This window comes from Sprattus sprattus (genome assembly GCF_963457725.1).
Source record: "Sprattus sprattus genome assembly, chromosome: 15".
NCBI lineage: Eukaryota > Metazoa > Chordata > Actinopteri > Clupeiformes > Clupeidae > Sprattus > Sprattus sprattus.
This window is the reverse complement of record NC_137913.1, coordinates 26,453,406-26,473,389: the sequence shown is the minus strand read 5'-3', so window position 1 is coordinate 26,473,389 and position 19,984 is coordinate 26,453,406. Positions and strand designations below refer to the sequence as shown.

The window sequence follows — 19,984 nt, the reverse complement described above, 5'->3', positions numbered from 1 at the left end:
GCAGGGATTGAGAGTGTGAGTGTATGTGTCATTGGCGAACAGCATGTTACTGAGAGGCCGGGTACAGTGTGGAGCTTTAGTTTGGCTCATCAGCTCTTGGCCGCACTGGAAAATTTGTTTCTGACAGGTGGTGCACCTGCATCCATTTAACACCCACGGATACACACACACACACACACACACACACACACACACACACACACTGTTCTTTGCATTCTCTGCAATTTTGGCCTGAACCAGAGCCAGGACAGCACACTGATGAATTTAACGCATCATTCCAGTTTGTTTATCAGGCACACCCCTTACACACACACACACACACCACACACACACACACACACATACACACACACACACAAACACAGGCACACACACGCGCACACACACACACCATCTTGCCAAGTCAAGGCAATCAAAAGCACTATGTCACAGCTAACACTGAAAGACAACCTGATGATAAATGGATGCCCTGCTTCATTTGCTGTATGTTAAAGACTCATACAATTGCAGTTGGGCAGAGGCTTGTCAGAGCAGAGCAGAGCAGAGCAGGGTGAGGGCTGTGATGTTCCCAGAAGCCTCAGACTGATTCAGTGCAACATCAGAATTGACACCAGCCCCACAGACCATCCCCAAACAGCTGCTTATCCTGCAACTCAGAGGGTCTCAAGGCTGGCCATGGAGGCTGTAAACACCTCCGTTCGGTCCAAGGCCAGGAGAGATGCCTGCAGAAATGCACTCTTTGCTGACTTGCTCCTGTGTCCACCGCAGCGATGTCTGACAGTGTGTTTACAACGTTTTCACAACTGGTCAAAACAGAGTGGTGGACAAGTGTGGACGGCCTCGAGAGAGAGAGAGAGAGAGAGCATCCTCAGTAAAAGGAACTCGCAGGTGACAACTGTGTCTAAAGCCCGAACATGGCGCAAATAAACCTTTTGAATAGACAAAAGCTAGGGCCGTGGTTTTGGCGCTGTCATCAACTCCGGATTCAAAGTCTCAGGAAACTTTGTTTTAGGTGCGATGAAGTTCACAAGCAAACAAATCATTTAACAACAGCAGGTCTGAGTCATGGATAATGCTGCGTTTTCTGTATGACCAAAATGCCATGAGCGCTCTCCTCTCACACAAGAGGGATGAGCATGGATGAGAGCCTTCAGAGGTATGGATCAGTCATTTGGTTAGAATCAAGATGGTATGCACTTAGGGCCACAGCACATAGGCTGCACAGAGACGAGAAAGCTGTTAGCTGCCCATTTCTCCACCGTTGTTCTCCTGCTTGTCGTCAGATCGCCACGGTGACTGCCCTGGGCGACCTGTCACCCTGGTTACTCATCGCTTCCTAACAACCCCTTGCCTCAGGAAAGCCAGGCCAGTCAAGGTGACTAAACGTCTCCGCTGGTCCTCGGAGAGGCTTTGCACAATCACGCTTGCAAACCCTGAAGTATACTTTCACAGCTATGTTTAGGTTTCAATGCACGGTGCGCATGACACATATTTTGTCACCAGGATGGGCCACATTCCTAATTAGGATTAGTCTGATTAGTTTATAATTATTGAATGTGTCGGTTTATTTTTTTTATGGGACATATCGAACAGTAAAAAAAAATTTTAATCTCTGTAAGGGTACATAGAAATGACCTTGTATTGTGCAGCACTGCCAAATAAAACTCCCGTTTTGTGTATTTTGAGCCATAAGGACTGAAGCACATTGACTGCGCATGTGCATGCCCTGGTTCAGGGTCAAGAGAAAACTAAACCCATTCACACTTTTATTTCACTTAGCAGACGCTTCCGAAGCAACTTTTTGCACATTTTCATGAGCATGTTTGCTCCCTGGGAATAAAACCACTGGAGACCCACAAAATGAGCTTTGTTTTATGTCATGCTTCAGCGAGTCGTAGCTGATTAGATTACCAGCAGCCATTTTAAAAGGTAGCTATCACTATTTAGGGATGGAAACGATTATAACATGGCAGAGAAATCTGTCGATCAATAAAACATAACTGTCTGTGCTGTATATTCACAAGACGTAGATGTTATTTCAAACACTGCTATTGAGCTTGTGCGCTTAGAGATGTGTTCACAACAGCAAAACTAGTATAGTTTGGAGATGCAAATGCGCATGTACGCATCCATTTCACACAAACACAGGCATTTTGGAGTGTACTTCATGCCTGAGACCTGTCTAGAGCCATGATCCTGTGCAGAGCCAATGCAAGTCATTTAGCATCGTTAATATCTCGCCGACAACTTTCCCACCCGTTGATGATTCATAACTGCACTTGGGCTTTATTTTAAGAAAGGGTGGGAAACCGGGGGGAAAAAACCTGTCATGCTACCTCGAGAATCTTCTGTCGACAGCAACACATCAAAAATAAAAGGAGATGAGGTGAGAAAGATCTTGCCAGGGGAATAGGGTGTGAGGCAGCCATTAAATATGCAGAGCCAAGGTTCTTGTATCAGCAAGAGAGAGAGCTAGAGAGGGAGAGAGAGAGAGAGAGAGAGAGAGAGAGAGAGAGAGAGAAAGGGTAAAGGATCTGTGTCTGATTCCAGGTATTTTTATACATGGTAAGTGGGACACGGATTACATTGTTCACAGGACAAGGACCTAGCCGCACCGAACGCTTAAAAATCACACTTTCATGTTTCTGATTTGCAGACATCGGCAGATCCAAACATCAAAGTACAGACACAACGATTCTGCGATAGACGAACAGTGAGTGTTAGAAATCGTCTGACTCTCGAGCTTTATGGCATCCACCAAGCGTCATTCTCCTGGGCCTAAGCGGCTGCGAGACCATCACAGCGTCAGAGCTTAATATAAAACAGAGGCTGAGGCACGTCATCTGCTAGCTGAGGAGGCACGCCTGCTACGGCTTCCACATATGCGGTACTCCAGGTGGGGCCTCCAGTGAGGCCATCATGGTGACAATCAGATGAGACTCTGCAGACGCATACCTGAATCATTTGTTCATTCAGAGACTGCAGGCAGGTCAAGACAGAGTGTGGAAGGGGCCTCTACAAGACCTCTACTAGGTAGTCGTGACCTTGAGCACCCCCCACCCCCCCCACCCCCCCTCCCCAAAACACACACACACACACACACTTTCTTTTTCACAAGAAGCTGACATGCACATGGTTTTGGGCAGGGTTTGGGTTTAGGACATTAATCACTTATTTCCAGCCCCCTCAGTGGAAGTGAGCCGGGGCTTCCTGTAGGGCTTTGGGGCAGGCAGGGTAGGTGAACTCCCTGGGGGTTGCTGGTCATTCATCTTACTGACATACAGTAGGGGCTTGGCATCCCCTGTGTGTTTGTGGGGGTTGGCCTGGAGGCCCCACTGCAGGAAGTGGAGAGGTGAGGTGGAGACAGTACAGAGCCCAGCACAGGTACCTCCTCAATCACAAAAAACACACCAGAACCTTCCTCATCAAGTTCTCCCTAGCCAATCCTGTTTACTCTCATCCCCATCCCCCCTCGTAATGTAATTACGGAACATCTGTGGCTGATTACGACAACCCTGGATCTGGGATCCTAAATTCCTAAATTCCTAGTCCTGATTGACTAAAGCAAAATGCACTCAGCTTGGGCAAGATTCTGCAGTATCTTGAGATGCCATGGCAGTTGTCACATCGGTTAAGCTCTTCTTAAGCTTTTAGCATGTTTTCCCTACAGCTTTCTACAGCACACCTGGAAAGTGTCAGGCATGATACACACACACACACATCTGCTTGTCTTGAGAATGTGATAGCAGCCCTCTGCAGCATCTGAGGGATAGCAAGGCTGTAGATGTAGCCATGATTATGTGTTGTGGTGAGGCGGGGACTAGCGGCTTTGAGGGGCGTGGGTGGGAGCTCAGACACAGCGTCTGGGGGAGTAGTTTCAGAGGTGAGAGGGGAAAGATCTGAGCCAACTGCTGTACAGCATGTGAGGCGTTAGAGGAGTGGACTGACTGGAAATTGATGTACGTCAACATTGTGGTGTCTGTGGTGCAAAGTGTAAAGGGGCCACGCCATGCCAGAACAACCCAGCATTCAGTTTCATTCTTGTGGAACACGAAAAATAGTTAGACAGCACATTGTCGGTTTTTCCACAGCTTGGCTCTTTTTTCTTTTCAATGGAAACAAATAGTGGAATAAACTATTCCTAGTCATTGGGTCTGTTGTTAAAAACTATATACTTATATACTGTATATATAATTATATATATACTTTATACCACTATATGCAGCACTAACTAAGCAAATATGTTATTTTTTTTAAATAGGTAACTGCTTTGAATAGGCAAATGTTTATTTTTGCTTGTTTTGTTTTTCTTTTCAGAAAGGAAGTGGCTAGCATCTTACCTGAGAGACACTGCGTGATGTCCATACACCTCCCTCACCGCTGCCAGGTCGGCTTCAAGCTGCGGGTGTTTGTGGAGCTCCCCATCATAACTCACCTGTCACAGACAAACACACACACGCGCGCGCGCGCAAGGTCAGCTCGCCTCCTCGAAAAACACAGTTGCCAATGTAAGGATCTGCATTTTGTCTTCCAAGTGCATTTTCTGTTCCACGCTATTTTATCCTTGAATAGTTCCACACGCACCAGCAGATGGCTCAGCATACGGAGCTAAATATCGCTGGCACCATTAGAGGAGTCCTTGTGGAGAGAAATGGTGCTCCAGGAAAAAAAGCTAAGGAACCCATTTTTTCCGGAGCACGCATACAGAAGCCAAAAAGGACAAGGTCCAAGGCCATTTACAGTGTCCTTTTGCCCACTTTCCATCAGTGGGCAAAGTATTGTAGGGCAGCTTTGTGTGATGAGATCATTTGTGAATTCCCCCTGCACCGATATGCCAATACATGTGCAGATGATGGAGCCGCTTCTGTGCAGCCCAATCTACACCTAGAGGTAACTGTGAGGTCTATTTTAATCTGAACCTTTTTTTCTCTCTGTCTCAGAGATTATTAGGAGAAAGAGTTTTTTCGATTTTGTTTATTTCCTTTTGAGAAGGAGAGATGGGGGGGGGGGGGGGGGGGGGCATGGGTGAAGATCCACGCTTGTTTGTGAAGTTCTCTCCGGGGCGTCGGCAAATGGGTAATCAGTAAATCTGTCCGAGCCTCGTCAGCAGTGAATCCCTAAAGCTGTCAGGATCGCATTTGAATACAGGCAGCCAGAGAGAGCCAACGTCTTAGACAGGAGTTCTACCGACCAAATGCTTTTTATTTAACTGTCAAGATGAAACCTGCAAAATAAAATGAAGAGATAGCATATCTCTCCCACAGTTCTGTGGATGCCTATCCTGTAATCACAATTTCAAAAACACTTGTCAGGAAAACCAAAGTACTACCTTCGAGGGGATGGAAGAAATTGCATAAATAACCTCCTACGACTGGAAAACTCATGCCTTTCTACTCTGCCTCGTCATCCACATCAATGTCCAGGAAAAGCTGTGATTTAGACTCTTCACAGTGCTTCTCACACAAATGAGCAGGTAATGGTACATACAGCCAGACATCCAACCCACAAAACTGAGACTGGCTGTATCTATTTTAAATATTTATGAACTTTCGTTCAACTTCACACGTCCAAGACATTTGCAAGTGTTAAGAATGATGTTAGGGTGATGGTTTTTATTTCTGATGTTCGTCTTTTCCAGAAGAATAAGAGCGATTAAGAGAAGAACAGAGCAAGAGATGTAGACATATACAGCACCCTGTACCCCTCCGGCCCTTAATGCCATGTTTAACTCAGGCCTAATCACAAGTCAGTTGTACACAGGGCATACATACGAGTAAATAGACACAGCTAGTAAGATTATGCAAGCTAAAATGAGAACCAAACTGTATGTATGGCATGTATGATAGAACCTTTAGAACCGAACATCTCAAAACCACCACATCTCCTCTTCAATGGACATAAAAATTAAAAAAAATGGTAAAGCCTCTTAAGATAACACCTGTCAAACTGCCCTAACGCTCCACTATCTGTCAATGTAAGTGTCAGCTAACTTTAATAACCCAACCCCCCCTTCTCACTCCATACAAACCTCAGTCACATTGCTGAACTATAACACCCATTTTACCCTAACTGTATTCCTGACTGTCAACAGATCAAAATAAAGTGGATGCCATAAATGTTCCAGATGAATGTTCCAGAACACCCATGGCATATACAGCACCATGTACCCCTCCAACCCCCCCACCCCAGTAGTTCTTTCCAATAATCCAACCCTTAGCACAACAACAGAGTGCATGTCAATGGGTAATGGGCATATTACCGTGATTGACTGCCACGCGGTGGCACTGACAGTGGCCAGCGGAGTGCCCGGCCTCTATGCATCATCATCTAGGAGCTGGCACGCTAATTAGTCATGCCAGGCCATTGCTCCCCCGAGGAAGCATCCAGAAGAGGGCACGAGGAGTTCAGGCCAACCCCTAATGGAGCCGCTGCCACTGTTTCCGTCGCTACTGCCGCGCCATGTGGGCACACAACTCATTTAACAGAGTGGCGCTCGCGTTGGTGCGGACGCCTGGGCTGTTATGATGGAAGCCGTCCCCCGCTCCCTGTGATGAATGGCCACATAACTCTCCCCGTCGCACGAGGAGGGAAACGGCTTTCCCTCTCCCACACTCGATCCTTTTTTATGGCATTTCCATGTTTTATCGTTGTCATAATTAATACAAGCTGAAGACTGAGGGTCCAAAGATCTGGACTCCACATGCTAAGGTGTTACACTGTATTTTATATCCCCCCCCCCCCCCCCCTCACACACACCCACAATCTTTTAAATCAGTGGGCACCTTTAATCAGACAGAATTCACCTTTGAAAGATACGGGCAGACACACAGGGCACAATGCCCAAAGGACTGGATAGATTGGCTCTGTCTAGACTTTAGTGTGTGGGGTGTGGGAATGGTCTGTCTGGATTGAGTGCTCATGGTGTGCACTTGTAAAAGAAAGTTAAGAGAGAGAGAGATTCATAGAGAGAGAGCGAGAGAGAGACAGACAGACAGACAGACAGACAGACAGACAGACAGACAGACAGACAGACAGAGAGAGAGAGAGAGAGAGAGAGAGAGAGACAGACAGACAGACAGACAGAGAGAGAGAGAGAGAGAGAGAGAGAGAGAAAAGCAGAAGAAGTACTGCCTTTTAAAACAGAGGAGCAGTCAATGCAGAGACATCCAGAAAAAGAGTCATTGAGTTAACTAAAAGTTTGAGAAAAATATATCCCCATTTGATGACTGAGGACAGCTTTATGCCATATGGTCTCAAAGGAAACATACGAATGACCTGTGTTTGTTAAGAGAAGTCTGTGATGGAGAGGAAATGAAGTACCTGACCACCATAGTAGAACTCCTCTGAGTCATTGTCCCCCTCAGAGTCCTCCTCAATGGCGTAGGGGCACTGAAAGAGAAAGTCCAAATTAGCTTAACACTGCTTAGCTTACTGCTACATGTTAGTTTACAACTGTCATCGGTAAGGTTTGTGGCATCACGATATCCCCAAATCTTTGAATGTCGCCTGTACTGCGCTTCTCCGACAGATGTTTGCCAACCAAAATAAAGCAAACAGAGTTAAGCATGTTCAGAAATCTGCCCCTTTTGCCCTCACAGCTGTTGCCTGTACATGTTTGTTCTTTCACTGGTTGTTTATCCTGTAAACACTGAGCTGATAACCCCCTCCTGTGATTCATCAGATCACCAAATACAAACTGAAGGTACAGTAAACAGCACGCTTCACAGATTAATTTACTCCTCAAATACATGCAAAACAATATTTGACCTTTCCCCATGTCAAGAGGCTTAAATACTGAGTCGCCTGGCCAATTACACCTATCATATGTGTGTCCATTTTAAGTTATAAAACAGTGACCTCAATAACAGTTGACACTGGAACAGCTGTGGCCCAGATGTGGGTGAGATACGTCACAGAGTTGGTTACTCTCTGGAAAGCCCTTCGTGCATTTCCTTCTGTCATTCTTCCTGTGGCGCAGGATTCACCTGAACATGACACAGCACACTAAATGGAGCTCTTACCGGGCTTTTGTCAATCTGAAGCTTTGATCGGCTGGAGAGGCAGCTGGTGGCATCGTTACTAAATCTGATTTCTGTTGAAGAGAGAGAGAGAGCAATAATCAATCAGAGCTGCATTAACATACATTCACTTCAACTGCAGTAGCATAGCGCAGAACAGCACATCACCGCACAACCAGCACATCAAACATTTCAGTGGTTGAGAGCGAAAGAGAGAGAGGGGTAAAAAAAAGCCTTTTAGTCTAGACTGGGAGCAAGTGCTGACATGCCGGTTTACTGGGGAGAAAGAAGGAGAGAGAGAGGGAGACAGAGAGAGTGAGAGAGAGAGCAATAGAGAGATCGAGAGAGTGAGAGAGAGAACCATTACACCAGCAGAGGCATTGTTTATAGAGCAGTTGGTTTAGAGCTTCAGGAAAAGAGGTGTGGTGAGAAAAAGAAAAAATAATAAGAAATGGAAAAGAGGTGGATAGGGGAAGCTTTCTTATGACAAACTGTAAACACCCCAGGCCCAGAAGAGAAGGACACAGGCAGGCTCATTATCCAACCTGCCTTCTCTGCCAAGTTTGCAGTCACTCCTTCACTAGCCCAAAACATGTCTAAGTGTATCAGAGGAGATTAACATATCTGATTAATGTTAGTTGGGATTAGGGAAATCATGAGGCATCATGCATCTAATAAACACTAATTAAGCTATTGCTGTCAAATTTCCCTCTGACTAGAAATGTAAGTATTAAGATAAAAAAGCTTAGAAATCAAAAATAACAAAATACTGGCCAGCTGTTTTGCGAGTAAGAGTAAGTATGATGTAAGTCCAAATGCATCTATCACAATATAACTGCATCTAAGATCTAAGATCTATCAACGCTGTTAACAGCAAACATGAGTATATTTAGTCTGTAAAGTTAACATGAATCAAACATAGGGTGATGTACACAAGGTTGCTCATATTGACAAAAGAGGTACTTGACTTTACTTATTTCACTTTCACTTAATCCCTTTCTGCACTGCACAACAGTCAGAGAAAGTCCCCGAACACACCCAACGTCTCCCGGGGAAAGACACATGCTAGCACGGGCTAGCACATTTCCCTTCTGATACTTACAGCAAGCTGGAAGCTTACTACCCATTTTCAATGAGAGCAGCGGTTTTGAGAATAGAATAGAGGAACTGCGTATTATGTCTGAGTTTTCCTGCTTACTGCAGACTCATAGCCCCCAGCTAACAACAAGGGAAGGGAAACCAAACAGGCGCATGCTCATAGCATGCTGACACATCCAACGCCTGTGATCTCCCCCATATTCTACACTTCCTTGATATATGAGTAGAACAAATAACAATACTGTGTTTACTACAGCTGTAAAATCGTCATAGCTACATGACTTGTGGGCATGTAAGGAATGCATGACATCTCTGTGATAATCCACCTATCCTCTCCATCTAAATAATATAGTGAAAACATAAGGGGAACTAACACTAGCATTAACATCAAGTGAATATAAATAGTAAGATACATTGTATTTACATCACAATTTCTCACCTAGTTGCATCTATCATGTTTTTTGCCCATTTTGTTTTTGACTGGTAAGTAGGGATAATGTGATGCTTCAGATTTACATGTGAGTGAATGAATAAAAAAGTAATTTACCTGTTGCGATTCTGTGGAAAATAATGGGAATGGGATCTCTCATGACTAGAACTTCATCGTCATTTTCAGAGTTGGACACATATGTGTTGTCTGAAAGTGGAGAAAAAGAGAGAATGCACCTCAATATTTCATGAGTAACATTGTCCTTATGGCACTATGGCACTGTCATTCAAGCATTCAGGCGGGTTTCTACTGTGACGTTACTGTATGTGAACATTTCAAAGCAATTCTCCACCGTTCATGGAAATTGCCGGTATTGAAAGGCGTCTATATTCACACTCTGTAATTGCCCCTTTTTCATGGTGCACTCTCTCAGGCCAAAATAATGCCCGCAAGACAGGATTAAACCCTCAGACACAGGATCACAGGAAATCTGTGTCCGCTCTTTGTTCCTCGAAAAAAAAAAGAAAAAAATACCTCCCATCATTGGCTGCCCCAAAAGAGGAAGGATATTTGGTACAGTGACTTGCTACCACGTCAGTGGAAGACTCTAGGGCCTAGAGTTCAACTTCGAGAGTCTAGGCCCTCTGCGACAGCCAGCTGCTCCAACACAGGACCAACGGTGGCCATCAATGCTGTCACCACAATTTGCATTTATCAGCTCAAAGGAAGCAACTTGAGAGGAAGAAATAACTGCTGAGTCGGTTGCCACACTGACGCACTGGGCGGTTTGTGCTGTCACTCTCCGTATTTCGTATTCACTTATTTATTCTCCCAATCTAATTAGCCATTGTCATGCCATTAAATGGCAAATTGAACTGAAACTGAGCATTTAACGCACATAATTCCAAACCACAGCGGTGGCAAAACATAAGAACTACAACAAAGCTGCTCTGGTGTGTCCTACTGGGTGACATCCATCAGCAACTTTATCATTAGGGCAGTGATACTTCATTGAGTTCATTGACGCTTGGGTAAATTAACATAGACTCCAATCTGTGCAGTGGAAAATGCATCAATGTGAAATCTCATGCAATTGCACAGCAGTCAGGGAGAACATGTTGACATAGATTACATGTTGACAGAGTTCCATTAGCTCAGCCACTGCAACATGAACCATTTTGCCTTTATGGCAGAACCAAATCAGTTACAGTTCTGAGAAATGTAATTGCAATACTTGATTAGATAGCAAACCTTTATGTAAGCTTACATATGTGTTTCTTTCTGTCTCTCTGTATCAATGTGTGTACGTAAGTATGTATGTATGTACTACGGGTCTAAGGCAACATAGATGTCACGGATACAAAAAAAAAGCTATAAAAAATACATAAGGCTAGGTTTCTTTTCATTTATTTTAAAGAAATTGTCATGTAGGTTTGTTCCACTTTGGGTGGTATAGTCCCCCCTGAGGTAGCAGGTAAAGCCTGTAGTGCATGAAGTAGTAAAATGCATAATCTAAACAGTGAACCTACACTCTCGAAAAGAATGGCATGTTATTAACTTGGTAACAGCTTACATCTTAAGGTTTCCAGGTGGAAATGGGCTTGTGAATTTTGGTTCTGCTTTAAGTTCATCAATTTTCGCACATAGGCTACCACGCCCTCTCTATTTAATTGCATGCACTGAACCATGACATCCATACCATGACGGTTCGGAACAAATACACGTACCATTACACCCCTAGTATGTACCGCATGCAAAGGTTTGGAAACTCTGTAACCTGAATGGCTCAGTGAGTAGAAAATGACCTGATTTCCAAAAGGCAAGTTCAAGATGACAGATTTATTTAATATATTAAGCCAGATTAGATTTTTATTTCCATCTTTTACCATTTCAAAATAACAAAAAAGGAAAATGGCAAAAGTTTAAACACCCTGCATGGTCAGAGTTGATTGCAAGTATTTACTGTATATAGGCCTTTCAGTGCCCCCCCTTCTTATTTGAGGGTTTTTGTCTTTCCAGCGATCCTACAAGCAGTTCTCTCAGAAAGTTTTCTTGGATTTCCAAACCTCAACTTCCCCAACCACCATTCCAGTTAACTGCGAACCGAGTTACTGTAATGGCAACCTGAAAAAGCTTTGTAGCCTTCTCCTGCTTTGTGGGCATGAATTATTAAAATGTTTGATTATTGTTGGGACTAGGTCTGAGGTTTGAGATTCTGAACAAGTCATAGCCCTAGCTAATGAAGGTCTGAAACCTCTGCAAAGGTTATTTGAGAGCTCAAATCTCTTGGGGTGCCCAAACTTTTGCCTAGTGTTCCTTCCCTTTTTTTCACAAAACTAAAATAATACACAAATCTTGATAAACAGAGAAGGTGGTTTCATTTTTAACGTCAGTTCATCTTCTATTCACTTAACTATTCAGAGTAACTGGATTTTTACCTGGGGTGCCCAAACATTTGCATGTGTGTGTGTGTGTGTGTGTGTGTGTGTGTGTGTGTGTGTGTGTGTGTGTGTTTGCACACAAATACACAATACTGCCACTGTCATAGAGTTTCAACCCTGTTTCAGTTCTTACTACATGAGCCTTTGATAAAGTTGCTCCATCATGTATGTATGTATGTACTGTATGTAAGTTTTTTATTTTTGTATGTATGTATGTATGTATGTATGTATGCATGTATGTACTGTATGTGTATGATGTATGTTTTTAAATAACTGTTTATGCGATTCAATAACTTGTGTTTTCTTACATACCTGGATAATCATCTGAGACATGCACAGAGTAGGAAACCCTGTGGAAACAGAGAGATGAATAAGTGTGGTAATAAACACAGTGGATAGTCATAGAAAATCAAGTTTCTTAGCTCACCCTAATCAAAAAACGTCATTTAAGAATTATGATTCAGTGAAAGAAATGTTCTTTATTCTGTTTGTAAAAGACTTCTGGTGGCAACCACCAAGTTTCAAGGAGCATCAATGCTTGCACATCTACAGTAACTAATACTCTGTAGCAAAGAAGGTCCTCAGGGTGGAAGTATTCATTAGGGGCAAACAACTCTCTCCATCAACCACACACTCACACACACACATGTGCACGCACACACAAACACACACATTGATTCCCCTCACCGTTAAGGTCACAGACTGATCTCACAATAATCTCCCCCAGGGCCTTCTGCCGGCCTTATTGTACCCCTCCTGGCCCTGGCCTGTTTAGCACAGGGACTCCAGCGGCTCTCCTTGACTCGGCACCATTATCAGTGACATTACAGCCCTGAATGGCTCAATAGAGAAAGGCCTTCCAAGTGTGTCCTCAGACACCTCGTCTCGTCCACAGTGCGCACTTTACTTCACACCTCTCTCACTGCTACGCCTAGCTTAAACACACCAGGTACTTTTTCAGTGTGCAGCACTGTTTGAGAAACAAGAGCAAGAAACCACAAGGAGAATGCCAGGGGGTTGATTGTGCTAAATAAAGAACACTTACCCATCTCTCACAACCACTTTCTCTGCATTCTCAGATGTGTTAAGCATACCAGAATGCATTATGTAGAGTGTGAATGCATAATGGCATTTGTAATTGTATCTAATGAGCATGCTGAGGCTTATTCTCCGACTGAAACAAAGGTAGTGGCAAGTGCAATGAAGCTATCACTGATATCAATTATTCAGCTTAACACTCCTCTTTGTGGGGGGGGTGGGGGGCTGCCAAGAGAAGGGAACAGATGGAAGTTGAGGCTGTCTAAAATGGCAGCACGAATATCTGATGGCCCCTTTAAGCATGATGGATATCAGGTCACACACAATAACCGAGTCCAAATGGCCAGAGAAGTTCTGCTCTTCATTAGCTCTAAACAACTCAAACCAGGGGAAAATGAAATCAGCGATACACACACTCAATCAAGTAAACAAGGTTGAAAAGTGTGTACAGTGTCACATGCTGGATTTAAAAGAAATATACAAGTCTGGCGGAACATAGTTGAACAATGTGGTGAGCTGACAACAGTCAACACTAAAATAGTTTACCGAATGAATCCAAAAGAGGAAAACGGCTCCAAAAACATGTGCAGAATGGATGCTTTCTGTTATGAAAGAGAGAGCAGGTTGCATTTTGAATTTTGGACAGACTTTTCTTTTCCTTCTCTCCTCCCAACACCCCCACCTACACCCCATGTACCCAAATACTCATGGGTTCATGTCGCTGACACCAGCAAGATATATGTGACGGGATGAGAAAAGGCTGAAGATTGCAGGCTGGCCTGGAACACACACGTCTGCGACGCTTTTCTGTGATGTCAACTTCATGGCCTCTCAGATTTGCAGAGCACGTAGTTCTGTGGGCATACTCTGAGGAACACAGCTGGAGCCTGCGTGCTGAATGACAAGCACGCAGAAGGGTCAGCTCTGACTCACTACAAATCAGAACCCCTTAATTTACACCTTAAACTATTCTTTTAAAAATAAGAAGATTTGTGCACAGATTAAAGTTTTTCAAGGGGCAAAGCCACTTCATTTTAATATGCATAATAATGCATTACGGTACTTTTAGAGATCCATAGATGACTCCTTGCCCTGTATGTGGCTGTAATCAGTCCGTTAGACAATACATTTACAATACAAGAGGACTTTCTCCTCTTTGACTGCCAGTTTCGTTTCTTTATGTGTCTCTATTATGGCACTTCTACTTATAATATTTCTGAATGTATAATATGCAGTGATTATAATAGCTTGCGTGCTTTTGTCTCTACTGCTATTTGTTTTTTTTCTTTTACTGTTACTAACCTATACGTAGTGACTGTGTTGAACTGTGTCCAAACAGACAAAGTGACTGCATTCTTATCTCAACAGTTCACAGCTCCTGTTTTAATTTAAGACACTAAAAACACTGCTATTTTAAAATCTGCAGAAAGTATTGATGTAAAGCTAATCAGCTAACTACTGAAAAGGCTTGCAAAAAAAACCTGCAAATACCTCAGTGCCGAGTTGGCACTGATACAAGTTTGCTAACGTGCTGACTGGTGGCAATATAGCTGGCATTGTCATGCTCTGAAAGCATGCATTTTAAAATACTTCAGTTTCTTTTCTTGTTCTTTTTCTCTGTTTTGTGGTGGGCTTCTGTCGTGCTCTAGTCTAGAAGACCTCTTCAAGGCCCCAGATTACGGTATTTTGATTCAGACACTGTCAGTGTATAAAACAAGAAAAAAAATGCTAGACTAGTTTTAATGAAACTCATTTCAAAAGTAAAAAATATCCATGTCTCCGTATTTAATATTCAGAAGTTACCAGGAATGGGTATTTAAAGACGGAAATAAATGTAACTGAATAAGTCAAAGTAGCAATACTTATAAAAACTGTTTCAAAAGCAGCTTATACCTGTTTTAAAAGCAGCTTAGAAATGTCAATGCTAAAAGCAGAAATGCATCTTTCCGGTGGCCCAAGCTGTTGTGCATCTGTCAAAGGCTTGATTTAGCCTTCCCACCTGTTTCACCCTGACTACAACATCTGGCTCCTGGCAGAGAAGTGACAACTTGGGGGTTTCGGTGCTGTCTCCCCATTTAGGAGAGCGCAGCCGCCAAACGATGATTTAGCAATACCAAACCTCTCAAAACAAATCATACACAGTTTCATCTCGGCTTCCTGCACCTCAGCTTGACAGGGCCAGTGCCTTTTCAGTTCCTGGTTCCGACAAAACAGCTTATCACTTTCTGTCTGGACGTTTAGGAGTGCCAGCCCACTGGTGTGTGTGGTGACTGTCTGTGCCTTGAGAGCAGCACTACTTGAAGAGATAACACCCCTGTAGAGTGCCTCTGATCCAGTGTTGAGATGAGACTCACAGTCATCACAAAACTGAAGAAATGTGTTCTTCTATTTTAGACAGACAATAACCAAACCAAAAATCGGGGCTCTTCATCGATCTCCACTGTCTGATAGACTGCCCAGACGAAATCTGTGCCCAGCCCAGTGCAAGTGTCTGCAGAAATGGGAGAGTGGCTGGGAGGGCGAAACTCAATAGAGCAGATTCACTGACTCTTCATCAACCTTTGTCTGTCAATTGGATGGCATCCTACATCTTCTATCACACATTATGGTAGGGATGCTGTGGCAAGGTGCACATGAGATGGATACCCTATTACCAATACCTGACTGAAAAAGGTTTCCCTATAGATTATGCAAAATTAAACTGTTGCAATGAAATATGCAACAACTTATTTAGTCCTTGAAAAGGAAAGGCTGTAGTTACAATACCCCTGTTGACTAAGGGTATGCAATATCATCAACCTAAAAACAAGCATGCATGCATGCTGTATTGAAATTACCTGTATAATAGTGCACTTAATATCATTTTTTTTTTTTTTTAACCAAAAGAAAAAGGAACTGTCGAGAAGCCTTGGGACGTATGCTGGGCCTGTCAGTTGCATGGATATAACCAAACTTTAACGTGTCATTTAAAGATGACACTAACATGAAATGAAAGCAGAGTCCTCACATTCTTATTCACACACATATCATAACCAACCAAACATCATAAGCAACATCATCAAATAATAACTGTTAATTAACTGTGACTGTATGTCAGTGGAACCTGGACAACCTGTTTGGCAATTTAACCCTGAGGTGCGTGCCAATCATTTCCTGCCACGTCAAGCAGAGGACACAGACTGGCGCATTTATGCGCAAAATCATAACAGTGGGTGTGGGCACAGGCACGGGTGCTGGCGCTAGTCTTACACTGCTCTCTCCCCCCTTCCCCTTCATAAAGCTCATCAGGGAGAAGACAGCAGACTGCCTGCCCTTTATTACCACACCATGCTGCCCAGCCCACCACACCCCACCCCACCCCCTCACATCCACACACCCCATTTCTTCTGCAAAACACTCCAGAGGAAGCTAATGATTTGTATGTCCTATGCTTTATGAGCCAAGCTTGTCTTCACTGAAGGCTGTTGCGTAATTGTTTGAAAATTGAGGCCAGGCTACTGCCAACTCTTGAGGTGAAAACAAACACTCCTAGCTTCCGAGTGAAGAGGAACTTACACATTTGAATTTGTTCGAAATTCGTCCCTTTCAAAGTGTAAAAGCAACGTAACAAAAGGGTTAATGTGAATCAAGATGCTTCCCTCAATCTCCAAGTATAATTCTTCACAATAGTGACTATGTTTGTGTTTTTGTTACGAATGTTATGAATGGTATGAAGGGTTAATGGCCTTTCACGTTTGAAATGAACTGGACTGCTGCATTTCTGCAAAAGACAGGAAATGTGTTACTTCCCCTTTACACCGACCACAGCGATAGAAACCTGCCTTAACAGTTAGGCTGTGTGTTGTGAGGAGTGAACACATCCCAGTTTTGACAAATCATGAGTCTGGTGCCTCTTCACAGGCTTGCTCCGATAACATAAGTGGTTAACCTCCTAATAAAAGAGCACTCTGACGTTAGGAGAATGAACCAATGATAATCTTTTATTAGGAGGTTTACCACCTACTCTGAGTTAACTTATCCAGGTTTGTCACTAAACCACGTACTACGAATACCCCCCAGGTCTTGGATTTCATCAGTATTGACATGCCCTCTTTAGGCAATGCATGGAGAATACGTAATACCACCCTAAGAATTCTTGGATGACTGGTGGCCAAAATAACTCCCAGATAAAGATCAAGAAGATAAAGATAAAGATAAAGATAAAGATGATGTCCCTTACACAACAAGGCAAAACTGGCAATGAAAGCACTGCTGCAAAACCAAACATTTGCTCCTGTTAAGGCCATGAAATAGGGTAATTACAGAGAACAGTTTAATCATTTGTTCATCCAGTCCGAACAAGGCACGCTCATATTCATAATACAGTAACATCTTCAGGCCTCCAGATCCAGGTAATCCAAGGAAAGTATCTTGGACTTTGCCCTCTGATTCACAGCAAAAGTACAACCAGCGAACCACAGAGCTAGCCATCTGTCAAGTGAAACAAACGCCAAAGCTGGTATTTAACCATAATCTTGGCAATATGTCCTGACACTAATTATGGACACTGCGATGGCTTGGCAAACTAAGACAACGTCTAGTCAAAGGGTCCATTCTAATTAAGACGAAATGATTTAAAATGTTGTCCAACGGTCTGCATGCATGAACCTTGTTGGAACTTTCTTATCTGTACCGCCATTGCCCCAGTGAAATGACAGTACATGCTTGAACAACTCATTTGAAATTAGCATATTTATCACAGAAGATTTGCATGACTGGAGACTGAAGTCCGGCACTAAAGCCCTAATTTCAGCCACAAGGGATTGTGTGCTAATTCCTCAACAAGGGTGTAGTACAGTAAGCAGTTACTATTTCTTTTAACCACAAATTCTTTTGTAAATGACATCCATCCAGCATTTCAAGTAGTCTTGTGTGTGCGTGTGAGGGGGGGTTGCTAGCTGTGACTTCTGTTTTTTGTGTGACAGTACAAGTCTGCAGAAACATTAAGGGAGGGGTCCTTCATCCTGGTGAAATATGATTGATATTTGAACAGCAAATCAAATACTTCACTTCCTGCAGTGCTCCTGGCATGTATTGTAGAACACATGGAAGACAACATTTTAGGTGATCTTAATTTAGATGCAATAACCTTATTTATTACATGCGTAATAGAAATGTAAAACATCAAACCAATTCCCAATCATTAGGAGTGGACATTCAAGTGTGTAAGTATGTAAACTTTCTAAAAGAGTACACCGAGAGAGGACAAGCAACACATTCCTGTTTTCAGTGGTGAAACTACCTATACTGTCATGGTGGGGAATATGAAAGTGAAAATGTTACGCATTTGTAATGCACAGTCATGATTTTCATTCAACACACTCATCATTGGCTGATGTCCACAGGTTACATATAATCCATAAGAGTAAAGGATGGCACAGAATACTTCCCAAGGTTTAATTTCTCAAAGATTTCTCTCGCATAAACTCAACTAGACTTAGAGAAGGCATGCTTTTAGTCTACAAAGACAAACACATGTAGGCTAAGTATGATATTGGATGGTTCATCATGGGCAGCCAGCTAACTGTTACAGTGTCTCAAAACTTTTATGAAAGTAACACACGTGTACAGTCACATACATTTAAGTTACAACTAACTTCTAACAGCTTACTACAGCAAATACATTGACCTGCATGCAAAGAAAAGAACAACGAGACGTTCACACAAAACAGCCAGGTGTTGTGAGAGGGACTACCCAGGTAACGTCTGACAGTCAACTTGGAAAAATCAGGTTCTTCAAAAAGTTACCTTTTGGATCCCTTTGAATAGGTGAATGTGAACGTGGCGTCAGTGTATCGGAAATCTGTAACAAAAAGGGAAGAATGATTAGGTAAAACAAATAGGTGCGAGTTATCTAGCACGAAATGTGATTACGAGTCACGACGACAGAAAAAAACCTATCAATATCCTATTCCACAAGAAAAGTCCCTTTCAACAAGTGCAGTCTCCATGGCAACATCAAGAGGGATTTCCACTGACATTGGATATTGAGGAAGCAAACTGATAGCTGATAAATATTTACAAAACCGTTATTGGCATTTCATGTGCTTCGTCATTTCTGATGGGTTTGTTTTGGTTTGGTTTAGATGAATGTCAACACAACAGTGAAAACACTCATGACAAGCATATTAATGTATTGTTTGCTTTCCAAGCTTATTTCTACCGACTGATCAGGTACGACAAAACAAACGTTGCATGTGAAAGACTGACTGCAACGTAGGCTATTTAGTTTATCTCGTTACACGACTTAACCTATGATCATTAGCTATGTAATCTATTAACAAAATAATACAAAACCATAAATAGCGCACAATGTTACGCACACGTATAGCCTGTAATATCATTAATTGGCTACAATACATGTAGCGTATTTCAGGTTGCAGGTGAAAGGACAGAAACATTATTAGGCGTGAGTGTTGTGTAAATGAGAGAAAGCTGGTTTCATACACCTAGGTTAGCTGTCTGTGAGGAAAGCACCACTTATTATGGAAACTCACCAGAGAAGAGGCAGTCTTTTTCTGCCTTACACCTTTGAATTACGATGTCGACGTCTTTTTGTATTCTCTCTTGCCTTGAACACATCCCCATGAAATAACACCCACTGAAATGGCTTCTTTTACTTATTTCAGCAAATATTTCCTCTTGCTGGCACGATGTATTCCAAAATTGCCTTTCGTACAAGCTTGGATGTCTGGAACAGCTTTAGAAAAAAAAAATCCCAGGTGTGTCAGCTCCGTTTCAGTTTCTGAACTCTAACGTTATCATCTCCGACAACAATGGATTCTAATCAAAAGCTCTACGATTCGTGGGCTCATCACCTCGGTAAATTTCATATAGATAGCTGTTTTACCCCGGAAGCTCCGTTCTCCACTCCTCATCACTCTGCTAAACCCAACAATGGCGATTTCGAAACCTACAGC

At 42.9% G+C, this 19,984-nt stretch overlaps 1 protein-coding gene across 1 annotated transcript in view; it reads right to left on the bottom strand.

The window, feature by feature from the left end:
* The window catches only part of parp8 (poly (ADP-ribose) polymerase family, member 8), a gene marked incomplete at both ends in the record, with an annotated part of 32,333 nt that extends 12,681 nt beyond the window's left edge, over nt 1-19,652 (bottom strand). The window contains 7 exons of the mRNA XM_080852113.1: nt 4,341-4,435; nt 7,321-7,389; nt 8,022-8,092; nt 9,664-9,753; nt 12,300-12,337; nt 18,813-18,867; nt 19,562-19,652. Of these exons, the coding sequence (XP_080708239.1) occupies nt 4,341-4,435; nt 7,321-7,389; nt 8,022-8,092; nt 9,664-9,753; nt 12,300-12,337; nt 18,813-18,867; nt 19,562-19,652 (509 nt within the window). The remainder of the gene's footprint in view (nt 1-4,340; nt 4,436-7,320; nt 7,390-8,021; nt 8,093-9,663; nt 9,754-12,299; nt 12,338-18,812; nt 18,868-19,561) is intronic.
* Between the last annotated feature and the right edge of the window lie 332 nt (nt 19,653-19,984).